General features: G+C 51.6%; 2 protein-coding genes across 2 annotated transcripts; both read right to left on the bottom strand.

The window, feature by feature from the left end:
• Positions 1-49: 49 nt before the first annotated feature.
• ELK1 (ETS transcription factor ELK1) lies at positions 50-15,803 on the bottom strand. The gene is made up of 6 exons (XM_084870615.1): positions 15,612-15,803; positions 7,097-7,340; positions 4,226-4,675; positions 2,665-3,111; positions 1,534-1,635; positions 50-1,444 (listed from the first exon to the last, which is right to left on the bottom strand). Exons 2-6 carry the CDS (start codon positions 7,304-7,306, stop codon positions 1,346-1,348), a joined length of 1,308 nt encoding a protein of 435 aa, XP_084726741.1. The 5' UTR covers positions 7,307-7,340; positions 15,612-15,803; the 3' UTR covers positions 50-1,345.
• A 1,129-nt stretch (positions 15,804-16,932) lies between these two features.
• On the bottom strand, positions 16,933-24,725 carry UXT (ubiquitously expressed prefoldin like chaperone). Its single transcript, XM_084870634.1, has 7 exons — positions 24,620-24,725; positions 24,321-24,427; positions 23,097-23,178; positions 22,905-22,972; positions 22,518-22,625; positions 17,235-17,298; positions 16,933-17,026 (listed from the first exon to the last, which is right to left on the bottom strand). The coding sequence occupies exons 1-7, from the start codon at positions 24,635-24,637 to the stop codon at positions 16,973-16,975; spliced, it is 501 nt and encodes a 166-aa protein (XP_084726760.1). The 5' UTR covers positions 24,638-24,725; the 3' UTR covers positions 16,933-16,972.
• Positions 24,726-25,760: the final 1,035 nt, after the last annotated feature.

Consider the following 25,760-nt stretch of genomic DNA (forward strand, 5'->3'; position numbering starts at 1 on the left):
TTGTCACACTCAGTCCCCAGAGGGGAAAAAATGCAAGCAGCCTCCAGCATCGCCTTTAAAAATATATATTTACAGGAACAATTCCCCATACTCTGGTACTCTTAGAAAAAAAAAAAGACCCATTTGGGGGGAAGTAAAACAAACAGCGGAGACAGGTGGAGCACTGTCCCGCAAATCACCCCCCAGGTCCCAGGCCTGGGCCGGGCCGGTGCTGACAGGCGGTGAGCCCAGAAATCCTCCGAACCCACCTCTTCAGCCTGGGATTCAGACAGGACAGGCTCTGTGCCCCCCTGTGCCTCCCTCCCAACTCCAGGGACACTTAAAGGGTCCTTTGTACCCGCCCGCAGGAAATTGGGGGGCTGGGAGGGAGGGAGCTGAAAATACACGTGATATCAAAAATAAACACTTGGGGGCGGCAGGAAGATTCTCCCCCGAATCCCTTTCTTCCCACCCACCCCATCGCAGATATAGGAAGAGATGCCCCCTCTCCCCGTCTAAAAGCCCCATTTAAAAATAGATTATACTATCAAAATGGCAGAGGGTGGGGGACAGGAAGACCTGGAGTACTGGCCGGAGGGGCCCCCCAGACGGGGACCGCTCCCACAAAAAAAACCCTCCATTGGGAGGTAAGAGGCAGGACCCCAGGCATTTGGCAGACACAGGAATGGCTTCTCAGGGACAGAAGAAAAGGGCGTTCCCCCCAGCCAAAAAGGCGGCCGACAAGTGACAGGCTGTCTGAGAAAGAGGCTGGGGGTGGGGGTGAGAATCCCTCACCCGAGGGTGCGAGTCTGACTTGGTCAAGAACCCCCAAACCACTTAATGGCACAGGTTCTTCCTGGACCCTTGGGGGCAGCTCGAAATAAGGAAACACCACAAGCTAGCTCTGCTGCCCACACCCCGAAATGGAGACGGGGCCCCCTCAGCTTCCCAAGGGCAGGCTGAGAAATAAATAAAGGGCCTTCTCAAGCCAGACCCTGATTGTCTCATCTTGGGGGGGGGGGGGGGGGGAATGTGGAGCTGGGAGAGATGTCCTCACCACTCCCCGCCCCCAAAAAGGTTGGACCACGCTCCTCCCAGTGGCCTTCAAAAAATAAATAAATAAACCGCCCCCACCGCTGCGGGGGGAGACGAGCAAGGGCGGCCACTGGGGGACTGACCAAGAAGAGAGAAACTTGTGTTTCCTGTGGAAGAATTATTGAGAGATCCTCCTTCCTTCCTAGGAATCCCCACCCCACCGTGGCCTCAGCACAAGGCTGTCAGCTGAACTATGGTTCTCCTGGAGACGGCTGGCTGCGGAGGAGTTCAGGGCCTAAGTGACCCCGGCGAGGGGCGGTGGCGGTGGTAGTCATGGCTTCTGGGGCCCGGGGGAGAGCACCACGGGGGTGGAGAGGCCATCCACGCTGATGGACGGGATGTGCACCTGGGCGCTGCCGCTGGATGGAAACTGGGAACAGAAACAGGGAGAGGTCACGAGCGGGGGCCGGGGCCGGGTCCCCTCACCCGCTCTGAAATGGGGGGTGGGGAGGAGCCTACCTGGAAGGAGAGCTTGGCCGGGCTACGGGGTGCAATGGGGCTCAGGGTGCTCCAGAAGTGAATGCTGGGGGGCAGCGAGCTGGGCGTCAGCAGCACCGGGGTCTGCGGGGGAAGGGGTGGTGGGAGCTCCAGTGAGCAGAGAGGGCGGGCGGGACAATGGAAGGAACTTGGTTCCAGTCCCACCAGATGGCCTCCTCAGCCTTCCGAGATCACGCACGCCAAGCGCACAAGCCTAGACCCGTGGTCAGCAAACTGCGGCTCTTTGGCCCCTTGAGTGTGGCTCTTCCACAAAATACCATGGCCTGGGCGAGTCTGTTTTGAAGAAGTGGCGTTAGAAGAAGTTTAAGTTTAAAAATGTGGCTCTCCAAAGAAATTTCAGTCGTTGTACTGTTGGTATTTGACTCTGTTGACTAAGGAGTTTGCCGACCACTAGCCTAGATCGTATCTACTAAGGCCATGCCTGTGACATCCCTTCAACTTGACATGGATGAGCCTTTCAACTCCTGAAAGCCCCCGCAGGCCTCACTTGTGGTTTTCAAACCTCACAAGTCATCATCCCAATAGCTCAGGTTCAACCTCCACTTCCTGTCCCACCTTATACCTCACAGGAAGCCCGCTAAGCAAACCCCAGCCCCCAAAGCCCACTCGGGTTCCTCATGCCCCTTGGAAACAGCTGCTACACAGGCCGCTCAGGCCTTTGATCCGCCCACAAACTCCCCTCACCTGCCCTTCATCTGACCCAGAGCCCTCAGCCTGGGCGTCTAGCTCTGGCCCTTCTTTCAATCAAGCCCCGTCCCTGCAACCAGTAGCCTTCGAAGGTTCCACCCTCCCTGCTCACTCTGATGGTTAACCCCCTAGGCCCTAGGGGTCAGTTTACTGCCTCTCCACCAATCCCCTAGGTCCCAGGAGCCAGCCCCCGCCCCTCTGCAGGCATTAACCAATGGATGCGCCCCGGGGGCCAGCCCCGCCCCTCTACAGGAATTAACCAATGGGTGCGCCCTGGAGCCAGCCCCCGCCCCTCTGCAGGCACTAACCAATGGGTGCACCCCTGGAGCCAGCCCCCGCCCCTTTGCAGGCATTAGCCAATGGGTGCGCCCCGGGAGCCAGCCCCGCCCCCGCGCTGGCACTCACCAATGTGTGCGTAGGCAGCAGGGATGGCGTCAGCACTGGCCCCGGCGCCTGCAGACCGGAGCCAGTAGCCGATCCCGGAGTCCGTTCGGGCCCCGGCCCCCCTAGCAGGCTAGGGCTGATCGGGAGCTCCAGGTCCCGGGGCTTGCGGCCCTTCTGGGGCTGGGCGATCTCCGTGCCGGAAGCTGTGGAAGCCCCGAGGCCGCCCGCGGGCCCCGCAGTCTCCATGACAACCGCAGGATGCCGGGCGGACACGCCCTCCGCAGGAGGGACTTCCCGCCCGGCCCTTGGGGCTTCCGGTGCGTACCCCGCCTCCCCACTGGCTGGGGCTTGGAGCTCTTCCTCCGGCTCTTCCACTTTCACTTCTGGGGGCTGTGGCCGAGCCACGCGGGGCTCCACATTCGCTTCTTCCGATTTAAGGTTCACGGTCTCAGGCGGGGTCAGAATGACCTGGGGGAGGAGGGAGGCCGTGTGGATCGCTGGGGTAGCGAGGCAATGACTCCCTGGGGAAGTGGGACTTGGGACTGGGGGCATAGCTGCCCACGGGGCGGCTCCTCCAACGGGGCTAGGCTTTGGCCAGGGAAGCAGGGCTTCTTCTGGGGCAGCTTCTCTCTGGGGCCAGGGCTGGACTCCCAGGGATACTGCCCTAAGTCATGAAAGCAGTTCTCAAAACCTTTTGTTTAAAGGGCCAGCAGCATCTGCAGCATCTGGAAGCTAGTTACCAATGCAAATCTGAGCCCAGCCAGCATGGCTCAGTGGTTGAGCCGGACCTAAGAACCAGAATGTGATGGTTTGATTTCCAGTCAAGGGCACATGCCTGACTCACAGCCATCCCCAATGGGGGGGGTGGTGGTGGAGGCATGTAGGAGGCAGCCAATCAATGATGCTCATCATTGATATTTCTCTCTCTCCCCCTCCCTTCCTCTCTGGAATCAATAAAAATAAATAAATAAAAATGCAAATTCTTGCCGAAACCGGTTTGGCTCAATGGATAGAACGTTAGCCTGAGGAGTGAGGGGTCCCGGGTTCTATTCTGGTCCAGGGCATGAACCTTGGTTGCGGGCACATCCCCAATAGGGGATGTGCAGGAGGCAGCTGATGGATGTTTCTCTCTCATCGATGTTTCTAACTCTCTATGTCTCTCCCTTCCTCTCTGTAAAAAAATCAATATATTTTTAAAAAATGTCAATTCTTGGGCTCATCCCCAGACCCATATAATCAGAAACACTGGGAGTGCACCCCAGCAATCTTTGGGTTAAAAAGCCCTTCAGTTGACTGTGGGAGAGCTAAAGCGAAAGAACCAGCGCGGTAAGCATATGTGAAAAGCTCTGCACACCTAACACAAGGTGGTGTACTACTAGCTGTGGCATACTACTAGCGGTGGCGTACTCAATCTCCTTCCTTCTCAGTACTAGTATAGCTCACCTCCCTTCTCCACGGGGACGTCTGTCCCTCCTCCAACCACAGCTCCTTTAACAGAACGTTTACGTCCCTTCTCTTACCCCTCCTTCTCAGGAAACGGTCCATCCCTCCTCCTCCTGGCTCTCCGTATGCCAGCCCTTACCTGCAGAGGCAGGCCAGCCTCCTCAGCCTCTAGGCAGGCCTCCAAGGGGCTTGGGCTGGTGCTCCGGCTGCCCGAGGGGGGCGCTGCGGCTCCCGCCGGGGCGGTGTTGGAAAGCACTGAGACGGACCTCGGATGCAGGGGCAGCTGGAGCTGTGGCTGCAGGGACTGGATGGTGAAGGTGGAATAGAGGCCTGAGCGCATGTACTCGTTCCGGCTGCTTCGAGCCAAGGCACCTGAGCCTGCCACTCCTGCACCCTTGGGTGTGCCTGGCTTCCCGGAGGCAGTGTCCCCGGGGGCGGCGTGTGCAGCGGTGGGGGCCATGTTTGCCGCCGTGGAGGTGACAGACACCTCAGGCTGGGGCGGACAGTCCTCAGCGGAGCACCCTGCCACCTCGGGATAGGACACAAACTTGTAGACGAACTTCTGGCCGCTCACTTTGCGGATGATGTTCTGGGAAGGGAGGAGACAGGATAGGGGCCTTAGAAGGAAGGCAGGGTGGCAGGGGGGTGAGGATGGGGATGGGTGGGTGAAGGGTGTCTTCCAGTGCCTTTCCCCCGTTGTCCTCCTGTCTTTTTACAGGCACACCATGCCGTCGCCATGTCTGTCTCTCCATGTTCCCCCTCCCAGCCTATTTCCCCTTTCTGTACTCCCCCCGTTTCTCCCCCTTCTGTAATCTCCCCTCCACAATTCTTCCTTTAGTTCACTGCCCTTCTCCCCTTTCCCTGTCTCCTCTCTGTATCCCCCGTCTAAGTCTCCCTCTGTCCCTCTTCCTCTCACACTGAGCTGCTCCTTTCTTTCTTTCTTTCTTCTTTTTTTAAAATATATTTTATTGATTTTATACAGAGAGGAAGGGAGAGAGATAGAGTTAGAAACATCGATGTGAGAGTCATGGATCAGCTGCCTCCTGCACACCCCCTACTGGGGATATGCCGCAACCAAGGTACATGCCCTTGACCGGAATCGAACCTGGGACCTTTTAGTCCCCAAGCCGACGCTCTATCCATTGAGCCACACCGGTCCCGGCTGAGCTGATCCTTTCCATGATGGGGCCCACAGAGGGGAGTGGGCAGAAGCAGACTTTCCTCCCGGCTCCAGGAACCAGGGGTGTCTTGGGTTAACGGTCTCACCTCCGGGGTGGCTGCGGGGACACAGTTTTGGAGTCTAGCTAAGGTAGTAAGACAGGAAAATGAAGTAACGGATATAAATGTTGGAAGGGCCGAAACTGGTTTGGCTCAGTGGATAGAGCGTCGGCCTGCAGACTGAAGGGTCCCAGGTTCGATTCCTGTCAAGGGCATGTACCTTGGTTGATGGCACATCCCCAGTGGGGGGTGTGCAGGAGGCAGCTGATTGATGTTTCTCTCTCATTGATGTTTCTAACTCTCTATAACCTCTCTGTAAAAAAAATCAATAAAATGTTTTTTTTTTTAAAGATATTCCTTTTATTTAAAAAAAATAAATAAATGTTGGAAGAGACTCCATTATGTAGAAGAATGTGGTGATGAATTACTAATATAGAGGATTATTTAAAGCCATTGTCACAGAAGTGGAACAGAACAAGGTCACTGGGGAGGACAGGGTGAGGAGCCACATTCTTCAAACCTTTGTGGAGGTTTAAGCTACGGCAATTAGGAAATAAAGGAGCTGAGAGCAACTAGACGAGAACATTCAGATGTTGACATAACGTTGGGGAGAATCTCAAGGCTGGCTTAGGTGGGTCTCAGAGCACGTTTGAGGTATTTCAGGACAGAGCTAGAGGATCTCAGAGCACAGTGAGGGAGCCTTGTTGTTAATAATATTGTTTTGGAGGTTTGAGCTGAAGGAATGAATATGAAAATGGAATAAAGGAACTGTGTGCAGCATAGGTCCAGGGCTGTTTTTGGGGACATCTTAATGCTGGTCGGGGTGGGTTTGTGTTTCTCGTTAATATTGTTTTGGAAGTTTCAGGTAAAGAAAGAAGATTAAATAACTGGCATAGATATTGGGGAAAAGGATGAGCAAAGTTTCAAATTTTCGCTACAAGAATAAGATGATACAGTAAAATAACTGATATAAACATTGGGGTAGACCAGTGTTGCTCTGAAAATACAAGAGGATGGGGTGTGGGGCTGGCATTATAGATGTTTGGGGGGTTTTAGCCAAAGGAATAAAAGGAGAAAAGAAAAGAATTGATGAAAATGTGAAGGGTCTCAGAGGATGAGCTAGGGAAAGCTTAGCATGATACTGTCATAGAGGTTTTGATTCTAGGAATAAGAATCTTCTGCAGCCAAAACCGGTTTGGCTCTGGATAGAGCGTCAGCCTGTGGACCGAAGGGTCCCAGGTTCGATTCCGGTCAAGGGCATGTATCTTGGTTGCGGGCACATCCCCAGTAGAGGGTGTGCAGGAGGTGGCTGATTGATGACTCTCTCATCGGTGTTTCTAGCTCTCTATCCCTCTCCCTTCCTCTCTGTAAGAAATCAATAAAATATTTTTTTTTAAAAGAATCTTCTGCAATGCTTATCCTGGAACAACAGTGGATTATGAAATAACTGGAGGAATCTGGGACTTGTTCAGGGTCCCAAAGCACAGGATGAGAAAAAGGTATTAATACTGTTTTCAAACTTTCTGCTATAGGAATAAGGTAAGAAAATGAAATGCTATGTGGGGTATAGTGGGGCAGCATTACTTTGAAGGTTGTAGCCAAAGCAGTAAGACAAGAAAAGAACTGAGATAAAATGTTTGGAGGAGCTCACCATTGGTCTGTGAGTACCAGAGGATAAGGTAAGAAATGATCAAGTTTAATATTGGTTTCAAAGTTAGAACTAAAGCAATTAAGAAAATGAAATAACTAATAGAAAATGTGGGGTTCCCCGCCCTCATGCGTGAGGCCTTACCTTGTCGTAGTAGTACCGCAGAGCCCGGCTGAGCTTGTCATAATTCATGTTGGTCTTGTTTTTGCGCAGTCCCCACAGCCGAGCCACCTCCTCAGCGTCCACCAGCTTGAACTCACCGCCATCCCGTGAGGTCCAGGAGATGATGTGGCCGTTGCCTTGTTCTCTCAACAGCTGCAGCAGAAACTGCCACAGCGTCACCGAGGGGTCCATCGCTGGGGGAGTGCTCACGCCATCCCAGGGGTACCTGCAGGGCAGACAGTTCAGAGCTAAGAGGCTGTGGACACAGGGCGTGGCAGAGGTCAGCAGGAGGAGGATTCTTTTTTAAACAAATATGTTTTATTGATTTTTCACGGAGAGGAAGAGAGAGGGATAGAGCTAGAAACATCGATGAGAGAGAATCATCGATTAGCTGCTTCTTGCACCCCCCCCCCCACTGGGGATGTGCCTGCAACCAAGGTACATGCCCTTAACCGGAATCGAACCTGGGACCCTTCAGTCCGCAGGCGGATGCTCTATCCACTGAGCCAAACCGGTTTTGGCAGGAGGAGGATTCTTTTCTTGCAATCTTGCTTCCACCTCTGTCCCCAAAGCCCACCATCAATCCCTCAACACCCTCAAACTCAATTCTAAGCTCCTCAGCCTGGCTTTAGAAAATACATATATATTATCGATTCTTTACAGAGAGGAAGGGAGAGGGATAGAGAGTTAGAAACACTGACGAGAGAGAAACGAGTTGGAAACATCGATCAGCTGCCTCCTGCATACCCCCTACTGGGGATGTGCCCGCAACCAACGTACATTCCCCTGACCAGAATGGAACATGGGACCTTTCAGTCTGCAGGCTGACGCTCTATCCACTGGGCCAAACCGGTTAGAGCCACATGAACTCTTAGTGAAAGTAGAAGCAAGCGGGAGAAAGGCAGCTCAGAGAGAGACAATGACAGAAGCAGCAGGAGTGACTCCAAGCATGGGAGGACTCAACCTGCCACTGCAAGTTGCAGATGGAATGTAGTGGCCTCTTTTTAAAAAAATATATATATATATTTTTATTGTTTTTTACAGAGAGGAAGAGAGAGGAGTAGAGTTAGAAACATCGATCAGAGAGAATCACCGATCAGCTGCCTTCTGCACACCCCCTACTGGGGATGTGTCCACAACCAAGGTACATGCCCTTGACCGGGATCAAACCCGGGACCCTTCAGTCCGCAGGCCGATGCTCTACCCACTGAGCCACACCGGTTTCAGCTGTGGTAGCCTCTTAAAGCTGGGGATGGCCTTGGCTGGCAGCCAGTAAGGAAGCAGGGACCTCAAGCCTGCCACCTCAGGGAACTGGATTCTGCCAGCAACCTGAGCCAGCAGAAACCACCCTCCCCTGGAGCCTCTGAAAGGAATGCGGAGCTGCCCACACCTGGACAGAGTCTGCCGAGGCGGCGCCGAGCTTCTGACGGCCAGAGCTGGGGCAGAGAGCGTTCGTGTTGTTTTAGGCACTGCATGCATTTGTTCCAGCAGGAACCGAAGGCTAGTGGAAGGCTCCTAGCTTGAACATTTGCACTTGCATTTTCAACCACAGCAGACATCCAGGTTTTCCAGGAGGGTCTTCCTGCCAGCTGCTCTCATTCGCTATTCCAATATAAAATGAACTAATATTCGCTCCATGAGGGGCTCCGTTCCTCTGCCTGAAGTCTTCCTCGTCGTTCAAGCCCTGGCACCGGGGCCTTGCCTTTGGGCAGCCTTTCAGGAAAATAGTGCCTACTTTCCTCTGCCCCTCTGCCCACACACCTCAGCCCCGCTCCCGTCCCTGTACGTTCTCCTTCGTGGTAACAGCCACACTGCCGTTTACTGAGTGCCTAATATGTGCCAGGCGTGGTTCCAACCTTCCTGGACAGTCACCCAGGCTCCACAAGCGGACTGCCAGGGCTGGACTCCTGCCTGCTTCTGCAACCTGTTAGCAGTGGGATCCCTGGGCCTGGTCTTTAACTCCGTGCCTCAGTTTTCCCATTTGCAAGATAGGGATCAGGATAATACCACCCCGTTCACAGGGTTATTTGCAGAATAAATATAATACGCCAGGGATTGGACGAGCTCTCATCAAATATTCATTTCTGATGTGTTCATCGTCTACTCGATTCGCTGTTCTAAAAAGGCTCTAAGAACAGAAGGCTTCTTTGTAAGCGTTTTGGCAGCAAAACCTGATCTGACGGGAAACCAGGCCCTGTGTGGTCCTCCCTGATCCTCGCTCAGTGTGACTGCCCGTGCGTTCTGCTGCAGAGATCTGAATGCGGCTGATTACGGAGCTCACTGAGGGTGTTATGTAACGTCTTGGATGTGCACCTTGTCACCCTTTTCCAGCCTGAGAGATGTGCCATTCGGAACCTCTGGCCCCGAGGCTTCCAGAGGAGGGCACGCAGACCTGTGCTGGTGTTTTTCTAAGCACTGACTCATTTCTCCCTCGTCACACGCCGGGACGGGGTGCTCTGCTGATTGCTAATCTATAGAGCTGGGAGCCGAGGCACAAAATGTCTCAATGACGTCCACCGGCCACACAGCTCTGCAGGTGGCAGAGCCAGGACTGGGATCCAGGCGGTCAGGTTCTGGTTGTCTAAGCTCTCAAACCATTAGGCTACGTTGCCCTTCGCACTGAATGCTCCTTCGGCGTGTCCTGCAGAGAACGGGACCTGCCCTGTACCCCCAAACCGGCTCTCTTTGCTGAGCGTGAGTTGGAAATAGATGCGAGCTCCCTATTCCTCACAGAATGAGGTTTCGTCAATCAACTGTTCACTGGCTGGGGTTATTGGGTTAAGAATAAGACCTTCCAAATCAGGTGTCAAAGTGCCTCCCTCTATTAGTTATAGCAGGGGTCTTCAAACTACGGCCTGCGGGCCACATGCAGCCCGCAGAGGAGTCTGATCCGGCCCGCCAGGTTTTTTGGGCAGTGAGCGCAGCCGAGGTGTTACAGTAGGAATTAGTAGTTCATATAGTCCGGCCCTCCAGCTCTCTGAGGGACCGTGATCTGGCCCCCACTTTAAAAAGTTTGAGGACCCCTGAGTTATAGCTTGATTCTTTAATCTGTATAATTAAATATATAGTATGATCCTCTTTTTAAAATATATTTTATTGATTTTTTTTACAGAGAGGGATAGAGAGTTAGAAACATCAAAGAGAGAGAATCATTGATCAGCTGCCTCCTGCACACCTCCCTCCCACTGGGGATGGGCCTGCAACCAAGGTACATGCCCTTGACCAGAATCAAACCCGGAACCCTTCAGTCTGCAGGCCGACGACCTATCCACTGAGCCAAACCGGTTTCGGCTCTTTTTTTTTTTTAATTTTTATTGATTTCAGAGAGGAAGAGGAGAGTCAGAAACATCAATAAGAGGGAATCATTGACCAGCTGCCTCCTTCACACCCCCTACTGGGGATCGAGCCCGCAACTGGGGCATGTGTCCCTGACCAGGAATCGGACCTGGGACCCTTCAGTTTGCAGGCCGATGCTCTAGCCACTGAGCCAAACCAGCCAGGGCTGATCCTCTTTTTTAAAACAATGTTTTTATTGATTTTTTTAAGGGAGAGGGATAGAGAGATAGAAATATTGATGAGAGAGGAACATCAATCAGCTGCCTCCTGCACACCCCCTACTGGGGATCGGGCTGGCAACCTGGGCATGTGTCCTGCCCGGAAATTGATCTTGGTTCACTGGTCCAGGCTCAACCACTGAGCCATACCAGGGCGAGTATGTCTGAGCTGCTTCAAAGTTCATTCAGCAGAGATGATTTTAGGCAATTATACAGGCCACAACGCCACGGAGGGGCCAGATGAGAGAGTCCTGGCTTCGGCGCTCTCACTGAGCTTATTTCGAGGGCCTGCTTGTGTCAGAGGCACTAAGAGTTCGGTGTGACTCCTGGAGGCAAAGAGGCAATTTCAGCAGTTTCTCTCTCAGGGGCAACAGGACCTATCAGTGTAGGTGCAATCTGACAGCTCAAGCCTCAATAGCACACAGGGCTTTGTATTTTGTTTATTATTACATTTCCCATGTGACCCTAATAAAAGCTCTAGTAACCGGTCTTATTCTAATGTGTTCACCTTTCTTCGTCTCATTTATTTTTTTAAAACTTTTATTGATTTTTTTACAGAGAGGAAGGAAGAAGGACAGAGAGCCAGAAACATCGATGAGAGAGAAACACCGATCAGCCGCCTCCTGCATACCCCGCACCGGGGATATACCCGCAACCAAGGCACATGTCCCTGACCGGAACCGAACCCGGGACCCTTCAGTCCGCAGGCCGATGCTCCATCCACTGAGCCACACCGGCCAGGGCTCAGCCATCATTTACTGAGTGCCTGCTGTAGGCTGGGTGCTCTAGTGAAAGTGACATTTCCGCGGGGCAGACAGGCAAGAGACAAGATCAACAAGGAAAGAATGTCAGATGATAACAGCCACAGGGGGGAAAAATGAAACGGGGAAGGTGTTATTTTTTAAAGGCTAGTCAGGGAAAGGTCATCGCTGAGGAGGTGGCATTTGAGCAAAGACCTAAAAGAGGTGAAGGAGTCAGGTTTGATGACTCGGGGAGCAGTTCTGCAGGCGGAGGAAACAGCCTGAGGCTGGAGGAACAGAAGAGTCTGGCATGGCTGGGCGGGAGGCCGTTAGGGGACAGTGGGAGAGGACAGAGGGGTAACGGGGGCCAGACCGAGGGAGCCTTTTTCGAGCTCTGTAAGGACTTTGACTCTGCGTGAGACGAGCCATGAGAGGGCTGTGACAGGGATGCTGTAACAGGATCCATCTGGCTCTTGTGAGAACAGACTAGTGGCTGAAGAGGGTACTGCAATGGTGTTAAGTGAGAATGCTGTGGCGGCAGTGGGATGTCCTGGCATGCCAGATGGGGGGAGAGAGGAACCAAGGGTGGTTCTAAGTTTGTGGCCTGACCACCTGGAAGGATGGACAGAGGGAACAGCATGCACAAAGGCTCTGAGGTGGGCACACGCGTGGCACACGACATCAGGAACGCCCTGCGAGGTCGCCCAGTTCCCAGGTCTGAGGATACGTCCGCACTCTTCTCCCTTCCCTACGAGGAAGCCTTTGCCACACAATCCTTAAGTTCCAGTATCTCCAGGGCAGAACGAATCCTTCCTTTTGTGATCCAATGCACCGAATAACCTGTCTGCCCTAGCACAAAGCTGTTCCTCTCTGGATCTTCAGCCTCATACTCCTTGGCCCTGTTCTAGCTGTGTGACCCTGAGTTAGTTACTCAACCTCTCTGAGTCTGTTTCAGCATCTGGAAAATGGGGACGTTTGGTTCACAGAGTACATTATCCTCAAAATACACCTCCTCTCAAAGGCTTTTGTGGAGATTAGATGGCGGTACATGTAAAGGGCTTAGAAAAGTATCGCTGGCACATGGGAGACACTCAAGAAGTGGTAGCTGTTTGCTAGCGTGTCATCCTGCTCCCTCCGCAAACCCCCCCACCCCAGCCTTGTGTATCACTGTGACCTATTTACCACCTGGCTCCCCTTACAGCTCACATCTCGCCTCCAATCGCTCTCTCCGCTCCGCTCCGGCTGCCCTGGCCTCCGCTGGGGGCCTTGGACATGCCAGGTGCCATCCCGGCTCGGGGCCTTTGCATCGGCCGTGCCTTCTGTCCAGCGGGCTCTTCCGCTAGACATTATGGCTCCCTCCCTCTCCGACCTCCTTCAGGCCTGAATTCAAGAGCCACCTTCGAAACGAAGGCCTGATATGTTTAACCACTCTAATACTCTATTCCTACCTTCCATACTTCATTCTTCTTCCTCAGCACTTGTCTAAAACACTATCTATTTTTACTTGTTTTATTTATATAGTCTGTCTCCTCCACTTTTAACAAACGTATGCTCCCCAAGAGCTGGAATTTCTGCCTATTTTCCCCTCCCACACCCCCAGGCCCTAGAAGAGTGCCTGGTCCTTACTAGATGCTCAGTCAAGTGTTTGATGAATGAACAGTCCCAGCTAACTAGCCTCTTAACCAGTTCTCAATGCCCTCTTCATTCCCATCTGCTCCCGCCGTGATTTGTCTGAAATTATATTTCCCCACTCATTCGTGCAACAAATTTGTATTAAGCACCTCCTGTACACGAGGGATGTTTTTAGGTGCTGGAGACCCAGCAGGACTAAGCAGACAAACCTGTAAGCTTTCCTGGGACTTCTAATGGGGAGAGACAACACGGCAAACTGGCCAACTAAACGGCGTGATCCGCAGCGATAAAGGGCAAAGGGGACATAAAGCAGAGGAGGGGCCTCAGCCCGCTGGGTGTGCGGGCTCAGATGGTCAGGGAGGAGGTGACATTGAACAGCGTCCCAAAGGGAACCATGTCCAGGGGATAAAGTGTTCCGGGCAGGAAAAAATGGCCAATGTAAGGCCCTGAGGCAGGACCACTGTGAACTTGAGGACAAGTGAGGAGGTCAGTGCATAGTTGGGAGTGTAGAAGGTTAGGCCAGAGAAGTTACTTGCTTCATTATTTAATTTATATATATATATTTGAGAGAGGGAGGAAGAGAGAGACAGAAACATCAATGATGAGAATGATGATTGAATTGCCTCCTACATGATTCCCACTGGGCATCGAGCCCACAACCTGGACATGTGCCCTGACCGGAATCGAACCCAGGACCCTTCAGTCTGCAGGCCAATGCTCTATCCACTGAGCCAAACCAGCTAGGGCTGCTTGCTTCATTATTAACTTACAGGTATTCTTTAATGGAGCCTTCCTGGCGTGGCTCATTGGTTGAGCGTGGACCTATGAACCGGGAGATCATGGGTTCAATTCCCGGTCAGGGCACATGCCTGGATTGTGGGCTCCATCCCCAGTGTGGGGAGTGCAGGAGGCAGCCGATCCATGATTCTTCATCATTAATATTTCTATCTCTCCCTTCCTCTCTGAAATCACTAAAAAAACAAGTTGGTTCTTTAAGGAGTGGGGCCTCACATGGGATGGGATGAGCAAAAAGGACAGCCTCAAAAAGTACTCTGTGTCCTGCCAAAACCGGTTTGGCTCAGTGGGTAGAGCGTCGGCCTGTGGACTGGGGGGTCCCGGGTTCGATTCCGGTCAGGGGCATGTACCTTGGTTGCGGGCACATTCCCAGTGGGGGGTGTGCAAGAGGCAGCTGATCGATGATCTCTCTCATTGATGTTTCTGACTTTCCATCCCTCTCTATAAAAAATCAATAAAATATATATTTTTAAAAAGTACCCTGTGTCCTGAGGGGCACCCTACCTTGGTGCTTATCGGGTCACCTTTGAGTAAGTGATCCTCCCTATGCCAAAGTTTCCTCAGCACCTATCCAGCAGGGTTATGGTGAGGATTACATGAGCTCATTAAGATCCAATACTTGGCTTGGTACTCATAGATGTTAGTAGCTGCTCAATAAACGTTGGCTCCTGTTAGCATTAGCACTAAGATATTCATTTACTGCGAGGAAGAGCATCTTCATGGTTACCAGTGTGCATGAGGGGGGTGTTCTAGAGTAAAGAATACTTGGGTTCAACAAGCAGACAAGCTGATCCACCATGAAGAAGGAGAGGGGGGTTCAGGGAAGGAGAGGGAAAGAAAAAGCACACGGGCTGACCCTCCTGGAGGAGGGACTGCCAAGCACTGGGCTGTGAAGGCAGGCACGTGGGTAGCCTGAAGGCTAATGACCAGATCCATTGCCAAGGAGGGGTGGTGGCGGTGTGAAGGCTTATCTTATTTATAGATAGACTGCTTCACAATAGTGGAGGGGATGGGGGGGAGTCATCACACAGGGATTGACTGGAAGGAGAGGGCCAAGGCCAGGGACCGGGCTGCTGATTATGGGGAGAGAGGAAGCACTAAACTGACCCATTGTTAACGGGAAGGGAGAAGCCCAAGGAGTGTCCGTCTACAGAAGAGGGAGGACAGGGCAATAGGCTGATAAGTGGGGAGATGTGAATACCAGCATTCAGACGGACCCGCTGGAAAATGGTGTGTGCGCGCGTGCGTGTGACAGAGCCGCGGGACAGATGTGCGGGGGGGCTGGGGGCGGCAGGAACACAAGTTCACAGGTCAGTTTAACGTTAACGTTAACAAGGAGCGGAGGAGGTACAGGAACGGGAGGGATGGAGCCAACCGGGTCACGGACGGGGCTCCTGAAAGTTGAGGAAAGGAGAAATCCACTCCGAAGTCCGACTGTCACAGTTGGACGATGCCAAAGAGCGGTCCCCTGTGAGTGTGGATGGGGGGGGGGGGGGGGGCGCGCAGGACCACGGACGAGTCCACTGGAAAGTGAGGTGGGGAGAACTGTAAGCGCGCAGACCGATCCACTACTAAACAGGAAGGGGAGGGCACGGCCAGATATATTACAGGGGGCGAAAGCAGGGGGCAATGCCACGGGCAGGTCCTCCAGGCGTGGCGGCGGCGGCGGGGAGTCGAACACCAGCAGGCCACGGGCCAAGCCACATCCCTCGCGCGGGGGCGGGAAGGAGACGTGCGGTCACGGACCCAACCCGCCACCCTCCAGGCCCCGCTCACCTGTGCGGAGGGCAGCGGCGGTGTCGGCAGCTCCGGGGGGCGGGGGCTCCATGCGCGGCCCCACCGCCCCCCAGGCCCGGGTTCCGAGGCGGCCGGGACGGCGGCGGTGGCGGCGGCAGCGGCTGCGGCGGCGGTGGCGGCGGCAACACCTAGAGGCCGCCCCTGCGCTTCCCTACCGCTCACGTGGGCCCGCGGGGGAGGAGCCGAGCGGCTCGCGGCTCGCTGATTGGCCAAGCGCCGTAGATTGACCGCTGCGGGCAGGCGGGCTCTGCTCCACAGGCTATGACCTGATTGGTCCGAGGGGAACTGATGGAACGCAGAGGGCGGGGCCCAAGGGGGCGTTCTCAGCCCCCTGGGCGCTGCGCGTTGATTGGACAGATCCGTGGGTAATTGACAAGGCTCTGGGGGCGCCGGCCTCGCGGATTGGCCGGTCCGGGATTGATGGAAGACCTCTGAGGATTGGGGTGCGTGGGCTCCGCTTTCCGCTGATTGGGGGACGAGGGTCCCCTAGACAGCTGCCAAAACGACAGGGCGGGGCTGCCCTCCCGCCGCTCGGCGGAAGCAGGACTTATATGGCAGTGGGCGTAGTGGCCGGCAGTAAAGGGGTCGGGCCAGAGCCCTGCCTAGGCAGGCAGGGGAACTCTAGTGATTGGCTAGGAAAGACAAATTTAGACCGAAGCCCAGGCAGGGCAGGACAGCTGCCAGGCGAGTGAAGCAGCGGAGTGGCGGAAACTAAATGCCTAGGAGGGCAGGGCCGGGTTGCAGCCAGTTATAAAGGGGTTGAACTTGGCTCTGTATTTATTGGAAGCTGGACAGAACCTAGACGAAGGGCGGGACCACGGAGGGCGGGATCTGGCTCCATGCCCACTGGTGGAAACTGAACTATTTAGAAGCAGCCGTGAGGCCAATTTAGGGCGAGCCGGGCATGGTTGCAATTTAAGGTTTCTGAGGAATGATCAGGATGTGGGAGAGGGGTAAAAACCTTGGGGCCACGAGTGAAAGGCCGATTGCCCTGGGAACAAACCTCCGCCCTGAATTGGCCCATTCGCTATCGTAATTAAAAGAGTAGTGCCCAAGATTAAAAAAAAAAAAATGGTCAGGTGGAGGGCCAGGTTGCCAAGACAACGGCAGAGAGGGCAGAGCAGTAAGTCTAGTAGCAAATGCTGCCAGGTATCAGGCTGGAGGCAGGACTTCAGGGGTGCTTCAAAGAGTCCTCACAGACCGGATCTCGGCGCCCTAGTCACTTTGTGCTTCAGACACAGGGCACCTTAGCAAACAGTGGGGGTTAGGGAGGAAATGAAGGGCCATGTGACTCGAAAAAGGCATTTAGGCTCTTTAATGTCGGGAGAGGGGGGAGGCAGTCAATGGTGAGGCTCCTCAGGGATGTCCTGCAGGCCTTGCAGTTCTCTGAGGCCCTGGAAAAGAGGACAGAAAACACTGAATGGGGGCCCCGGCCCAGGCTTGCTCTGACCTCCCCTCCCTCAGAGCCGCCCTGGCTCCAGCCTGGCTCGTTCAGAGGCGGGGACAGAGGGGCCTTCCGCTCCCTGGCTCTCTCCCTTCCTCAGGTCACCACCCTAAGTGCATTGGGAGACAGAGCCTGGGAGTGGGGTGAGCTGCTCTCACCTCCAGCAACATGTGGATATGGGCTTTGATATTCATTGAGTCCTTGGTGAGGCTGTCGCTGAGCCTGGAGAAAAGAAACAAGAAAGGGCGAAGTGGGCCCCACGATCAGAGGGTGAGGCTTCGTCCTCATTTTAAGAGCTACTATGTCCTGGACGACTTTTCTGCAGCAGGTGGCAGGACACCTGCCATCGGACCTACTCCTCTCCAGAAACGCCTGGACATCATCTGAGCTGCACTGACTCCAAGAATGAATGAATTACTGAATCCCTACTCGATGCCAGGTGGTGTGAGGTACCAGGGAGACAGCAGAAAACACGACCAACAAAAACTTCAGCCTCATGAAGCTCAAGTTCTCATTGGGAGGGACAACTGATGGAGTGAAATACAGACTATGTCAGACGGTTCTAAGGATGATGGAAACAATTACACAATAAGAGGGAAGAAGGAGTACAGGAGGGGGGGGGCGCTGCAATTCTAATCAGAGTGCTTAGGGGATGGCCTCACTGAGAAGCATTTGAATCAAGACTTGAAGAACGGAATCATATGGATATAGGGAGGGTGGATGTTATAGACACAAGGGGCAGTAAATGCAAAGGCACCGAGGTGGGGGTACGCCTGGCATATCTTGAAGCACAACAGAGGCTGGAGAATAAGGCGGATTGCAGGCGGTGAGGTCAGAGAGCGGGAGGCAGATACATAAAACCTACAAGGTCATGGTTAAGGACTCTGGCTTGTACTGTAAGTGGGATTTGATCATAGCAGGAATGTGAACTGACTAGGGTTTTATTTATTTATTTTTTAAAACATATTTTTATTGATTTTTTACAGAGAGGAAGGGAGAGGGATAGAGAGTTAGAAACATCGATGAGAGAAAAACATCAATCAGCTGCCTCCTGCACATCCCCTACTGGGGATGTGCCCGCAACCAAGGTACATGCCCTTGACCAGTATCGAGAACCTGGGACCCTTCAGTCTACAGGCTGACGCTCTATCCACTGAGCCAAACCAGTTAGGGGCTGACTAGGGTTTTAGAGGATCATCTGGCTGCTCTACGAGAATCGACTGGGGATGAGCAGAGCTGGTATGGAAGCAGGAAGCCCAGCGAGGAAGCTACTACAATAGTCCATGTGAGACATGGACTCAGGCCTCAGTAGCAGCAGTTGAGGTGATGAGAAATAATTGGATTTTGGATTCATTTTGAAGGTCGAGTCAACAGGATTTACCAAAGGGTTAGATGTGGGGTGTCATAGAAGGATCAAGAAAGGCCTAACTGGAGGGAAGCTGGAGTTGCCTGAAACCACTTTGGCCCTGGAATGCTGAGTTACACAAACCGGTGCATTCCTTCCATAAGCCAACTGGGTTCACTCTCACTCAACAGAATCCTCAATGGCAAAGGGTCCCGGGAGGCCTTTCTGAAGAATGCAGAATGAGTAAGAGTTAAACAGTAGGAAGGTCTTCTCCACAAAGACCAGCCAGCAGAAAAAAGCTTTTTGAGGAGCAGCCAGGCGAGAGCATTAGAAAATTAAGTGAATGATGGAAGAAAATTGGGTCCAAGAAGAAGTAAGGGGCTAAATCATGCAGGGTCTTGATATCATGATAAGGAATGCGGACCTCATTGTGCTGAGCTATCTGTAAATGCAGGAGTCAGTTTTAGGGAAACTAAATACTTAAAGGAGAAGGCAACAACACAGGATGATAAATTAGAAAAAATCAGTATAAACCTATTTACATATCAGTATCTCCCAAATATATATCTTCAGTCCAGACCTCTCTCCTGAGCTCCAGCCTTGGGAGTTTTAACTACATCTTCAAAAACTCAACCTCAATGTTTAACAAGCACCTCCCACTCAACAGATCCTAGATGGAACTCCAGATCTTCCCCTCTAAATCTGCTCCCTACCCCTGTCTTCTCCATCTCAGATAATGGCAACTCCATCCTTTCGGTTTTTCTTTTTCATCCTCAAAAAAGATTTTTCAGCCCACAACCTGAACTGCTCCTTCACTCACACCCCACATCCAATCAAGCATTCTGTTTAAAATTATAACTACAGTTTTTCTTATCTGCATTCCACGCTGTTCTCTGTAGAATGGTTTGTGACATACTACATCATATACATGTTTTCGTCTGTCTCCCCTGACTAGAATGTAAACTGTGTAAGATTTGGCAGAGATTTGGTCTGCTTTGTTCCCTGCTGTATCCCCAGTGTGTGGCACATGGTAAGCACCCAATGTATATTGAAGGAATAAGTGAATGACTATTTTCCTCAAAGGAACGTGAAGTCCTCAAATGATGCTTATGGACAAGACATAAATAGAGGGTGTTGTGGCCAGAAAGCAAGAATGCTTTCAAGAAAATCTAGGGTAGTGATCAAATAAGAGGAATGAAATTGATCAGCTTGATCCCTTGATCAGGACAATTTGAACATCAAAGAAAAGAATTAATGGCACAACCTTACCGTATTTTCCGGCGTATAAGACGACTTTTGAAACGAAAAAAAGTCAACCGAAAATCGGGGGGCAAAAGACCAAAATTGCACAAAAATTACCTGCAGATCTTGATGGCAAAGTAAGTCTTTTCTTTGAAGTGGGGGGTAGTCTTATACAGCGAATATAGGCCTAAACCCATGCTTTAACTGTAAAATTAGGGGGTCGTCTTATACGCCGGAAAATACGTAATCTATGAGAGGCTATGAGTTCAACACTTAAGAAAACAAGAAGAGCCATCAAATGCTAGTTGTAACACAAACGGGATATTTTTAATTTATTGCTACTGGTTTAACATGTAAGGCAGTGTTAAGAGTCATATGGTAATTCCGCTCCTTCTATAATGACTTGTCTGTTTGTGGGTGTGAATGTGTATTCTGTGTGTAATCAGGAAAGAATACACAGAGACCTGATCCTCCCACTCCCCAGAGAAATATACTAACAACAGGCAGGACTGATAGGACATTTTTGCGACATAAAATAACCTGAAAGAAAGTTGAAAGTTTGCCATAAGAAACAATGCATTTTAAAGAGAGCAAGCTACACAGACTCAAATCCTCATCTTCTAGAAAGAATAAACTTCTGGGGATTCCCACTAATTATGATTAAGAGAGATTCAACCAGATTTCTCATCAAAATAAAGGACCACGCTAATATATCAGTGCCTGGAGCAGGCACTGATAACTTAAAGACATCAAGTCTCCTAAAATTAAAATCTATTTGAAAGGCTCCCAAATCCTGTGACATAAAAGGAGAGCTTTGTTCCAGAAACTGGTCTTGGTCTAAATGACCACCAGTTCAGAATTGTGTTGGCCTGTGAGAGCAGGCCCCTCAAATACACTCTTCACCAACTGGCCTGCTCACTAAGGTTTAGAAATCTCAGCAGGTCTGAGGCTCTATTCTGTCTAACATTGAGACCCTGGAAAGGTTTGAAAAGAGATGTACTGAAACCCGAAGGGAGGCCAACTCTGGAAGAAGTGAATGTAGGAATAAAGATCACTATAACCCAGAGGGCATTTCAGATCAGTGCTAGTCACTTCAGCGAGGTGTTGTTAATGTAAGTATATTGCTCAGGGTCCCCTCACTCACTCCACCTGAGCCATGCTCACCTCTCCTGGCAATTCCTCCAACACAGCAGGCGCACCGGTCCCCTTGCCAGCAATGTTCTTCCCTGGACAGCCCCCTTCCTTGTTCCCTCAACCAAATCTCTCAAATGTCACTTCCTCTGGGCAGCTTTCCCTAGCTACATTTCAAACCTCTCACCCACACTCACAATTCCCCTTCCCTGCACAAAACCTTAAAAGCAACCGGAGCCCATACTTTCTTCCCACGTTACCTCCCGACCACCACCACCAGAGGTCTGCTGCAATCCCCACTTTAACCCGTTACCAACATTCACTTTTAGATTCATTCGGCAAACAGACTGCCTACTATAAGCTATGTACTATTCTAGTCACTGGGGGCATAGACAAAACATCTACTTTTATAAATCTTATATCCCAATGGGAGGAGGCAATGAACATTAGGAAGAAGTAAATTGCACAGTAAACATTAGGGGATCATAAGTATCAGGGAGAAAGAAAAAGTAGAGTGAGGGAAGAGAATCAGGAGTGCCAGGGGTTGCAACTTTAAAGTTAGGTTACAGAAGACCTCTTTGAGGAAGTGACATTTAAAGAATATATATATATATTTATTGATTTCAGAGAGGAAGAGAGGGAGAGAGAGAGAGACAGAAACATCAATGATGAGAGAGAATCATTGATTGGATGCTTCCTGCATGTCCCCCACTGGGGATTGAGCCTGAAACTGGGGCATGTGCCCTTGACCAGAATTGAACCTGGGACCTTTCAATCCTCAGGCCGATGCTCTATCCACTGAGCCAAACCAACTAGGGAGAGGAAGTGACATTTAAGCAAGACTTACACTGAGTAAGGAGAAAGGAGCCATGCAGGCACCTGGGGAAGAAGTACTGCAGACAGAGAGAACAGCCACTGCCGGTGTGGCATTGACCTATGAACCAGAAGGTCATGGTTCAATTCTAGGTCAGGGCACATGCCCGGGTTGTGGCTGGATCCCCAGTAGATTGTGTGCAGGAGGCAGCCGATCCATGATTCTCTCTCACCATTGATGTTTCTATCTCTCTCTCCCTTCCTCTCTGAAATCAATCAATCAATCAATCAATCAATCAATCAATGATCTTAAAGATAGTATCAGGAGGTAAAGTCAGAGGTAACTTTTTTATATATATTTTATTGATTTTTTTACAGAGAGGAAGGGAGAGATAGAGAGTTAGAAACATCGATGAGAGAGAGAAACATCAATCAGCTGCCTCCTGCACACCCCCCACTGGAGATGTGCCCGCAACCAAGATACATGCCCTTGACCGGAATCGAACCTGGGACCCTTCAGTCCATAGGCCGACACTCTATCCACTGAGCCACACCGGCTTCGGCAGAGGTAAGTTGTTTTGTTGTTAGTGATGTACAACAGTATAGGTCTACTAGAATGTAAGCCTTCAAGAAGCCCTCTGTCTTATTCACTGCTGCCTCCCTACCACCAAGCAGAGTCTGCCACACAGCACTGCCCAAGACGTGTTTGTGTGAATGAAAAAGACAAAGACCGTTATCGAGGGCTTAACATGTGCTACGAAGGGCTGAGCTTTGCATCCGCCTTTTCTTCAGCCCTACCCCTGAGGCGGCGGGGAGATGGGTCCCTAAGTGTCCCAGGAAGCCACCGGGAAAAGGAGAGGTGTTGCAAATGGTGGTGTTCTTAGACACTATCCTCATGGGATAGACTTACTCGGTGAGGAGGTTGCTCTTACGGTCAATAAACTTGAGAGCTTCTGCCAATGTCAACTCCAGGAAAAAGCCATATCCCAGGGCCACGTAGATCCGGGAGGTGTCTGAGCTGGGGAAACAGTGGTTAGAGGAAGCAGGGCGAGTTCTTATCCCTGTTTGGCATACCATACCGTGTATTTAAGACTTTTTTACCCCCCTCCCCTCCTTCCCTTCCCCCAGTGCAGCTCTGGGAGGGCAGGAATTTTGTCCTATTTTATGCACTGTCACATCTCCAGCGCCTGGCACAGTGTCTGGTACATAGCAAATACTAAAAAACAAAACAAAAAATCCGTTGAACGAAGAAAAGGGGCTGAACCCTGTGGGCTTAAAGGGGCGGGAAGACACTCACACAACTGTGTCAACGAAGAAATTACAGCCCAAATCCACCTGCATGCATAACTCCGAGTGTGTGGCCTCCTGTGGGGCCAGAGAAAAAGCGGTAGGGGTTAGGGGTCAACTTTTAGGCCACGTGACAGGGTTTGGTTTGGGCTATCGCCTCCCTTGCCCCCCAAAAGAAGGTACCCAACCTTGGCATCTTTACCTGGAGACGCTCAATCACATTTCTCAGTTGAAGGTATTTGGACAGCTGCTCATATACCTTGTCACGATGGTCCAGTACCTTTCTGATGGGACATGATGGGACAAGAGGAAAATGGTGACCAACAGGAAGCCCTGTCCTTGGAATACCTCATATTATGACCCTCTGAGACCCTCAAGAGGGCCTTTAGTGCAGAAGTTAAGATTTGGGCTCTGGGTCAGAATGCCTGGGTATGAATCCAGGCTCTCCTTTTACTAGCTGCGTGACTTTGGCAAGTCAATAACCCCTTTGGGGTTCAATTTCCCCCTCTATAAAATAGGGAGGACAAGTTACCTCCTAGAGTCATTAGATGGATTCAATGTTTACGGTAAAGTACTTAGAATAATGCCTGTCAAATAGTAAGCTCCATATATGTGTTGGCTATTATTTATTAGTATTATTATATCACTCCCAATGTCTTCCTCCAATCAGAATGTCTTATTCTCACCCTAGAAAAATCCTCCATCCCTTTTAGGATGCTCTTTTAAAAAATTGTTTATTGATTTCAGGGAGGTTAGGTGAGGGAGAGATAGAAATATCAATGATGAGAATCATTGATAGGCTGCCTCCCAGGATTGAGCCCAAAACCCAGGCATGTGCCCTGAGGGGGAATTGGAAATCGCGACCTCCCGGTTCATAGGTCCACACTGAACCACTGAACCACACCGGTGGGGCTAGGTGCTCTTAATACTAGTTCTGAACACTCTATTTCCTATTCAGATTGTAATAATAATTTTTCATACTCATTGAACCTCTAGCATCCACATTAAATCCTTTACAAGAACTGCTCAAAACCACTGATGGGACAAGAGTAAAATGGAAGGATCCATCAACTAACCCATTTCACAGATGAGCAAACTGAGGACCATAAAGGCCAGGCGAGACACGTGTTCACACTGATGGCTAAATGGTCCAAACTGGTTTCGAACCCGAGAACTCTGGCCTAGGAAATCCAGCTCTTAAACTGTTCAGCGACATCGAAGGCCGCGCGTGCGCGGACACATCCTCTATTTAAGAGGCCAAGTCCCAGGCAAGTAGCACCCCATCTGTCGCCCCTCCTTCCCTTTTGAATGGCGCGCAGGGCCGGGCTCCAAAAACCCTGCCCACCAATCAGAAGGCGAGGCCCTGACTCCTACCGCCCAGCTCACCACGTGGCAAGTGCCCCACGCCCCGCCCCCTGCCACTCACCGCAGGTCCCGCTGCAGCACGTCCGAGACGAAGGCTTCGTAGCGCAGCACTTTCTCCCCCGTGTCTTCCAGGGCCCGCCGCTTGGGGGGCGTCGCCATGATGGGCTCCTGATGAACAGGGGGGGAAGACCACGTTGGACACCCGGTGTGTCCGCAGACACAGCACATCCGCCCCCTCTCCACGTGGGGAGCGGGCACATCCGGCCAACGCTGGGGGTCGGGGGTCGGGGGGGGCGTCCGCCTTCTTCCCCTTCCAACTCGGGGGCCCGCCACGCAGGAGTACCCCAACGCAGCCCTCACCTTAGAGCCGCCGGCCATAAGAAAGGTTGGTAGGAACCATGACTTCCGGGTGGCGCGGCTGAATGACGTACAAACAGGGCGCGGGCCAATCAAATAGCCGGGCGGGGCGGGGCTGTCCGAAGCGGAAGCAAAAGGAGCGGCGCGGAGGAGAGGGGCGGGGCTAGCGGAATCCCCGGAGATTGCGGAAGTGGCCGAGCGTGGGAACCCGGGCTGCGCATGCGCGGAGCCGTGGAGACCGTTGTGTGGCTGGGGGCGGGGCTTAGTGGGATTTGGCGGGTTCTGGAGCCGCTGAGACCCGCTGGAGACATAGGGAATAAAAAGCATACATGCATATCCAATGGACGCAAAACTCTGGTGAGGGAGGGCATGTATGGGTGTGTATGTGGGGGGCAATGGTAAGATATGTACACATATAATACCTTAATAAAAAAAAATGATGAAAAAGAAAAGCATTTTGTCTCTAAAAGCCAGAGCCTGCAAGGCTGCTGGATGGTTACCCGCGATGGCAGAATCTCTCATTTTTCTGTTATCTGAACTGACAGCCGTTTTTATTTCCGTGGATGATTGAAAATTGACTAATTATGAAACCTGACAACCTCAAAACAAACTTGTTGAGCATCACTTTGTAGAAACAACGTGAATTGAAATATTCCCCCCACTAGTGTCAACCCAAGGAATGTGTGCTCTTGGTTAAAGAATGTGCTATCACTCACAATATCCCCCACCCCCAGGCCCCCAAACACACCAAGAAATGAAAAGAAAGAAAGAAAGAACTGCCAAAATCGGTTTCGCTCAATGGATAGAGCGTCGGCTTGGGGACTGAAGGGACCCGGCTTCGATTCCGGTCAAGGGCATGTACCTTGGTTGCGGGCATATCCCCAGTAGGGGGTGTGCAAGAGGCAACTGATTGATGACTCTCTCTCATCGATGTTTCTAACTCTCTATCTCTCTCCCTTCCTCTCTGTACAAAATCAATAAAATATATTTAAAAAAGAAAGAAAGAAAGAAAGAAAGAAAGAAAGAAAGAAAGAAAGAAAGAAAGAAAGAAAGAACTAAGAAAAGCCAGAGCCTTGGAAGCGGGAGTGCAAGAGTGGATTATGGTTCTGCCCTGTAAAAGGGTAGTGCAACCTTGTGATCTATC

This window comes from Pipistrellus hanaki, assembly GCF_964339955.1.
Source record: "Pipistrellus hanaki genome assembly, chromosome: X".
NCBI classification, from domain to species: Eukaryota; Metazoa; Chordata; class Mammalia; order Chiroptera; family Vespertilionidae; genus Pipistrellus; species Pipistrellus hanaki.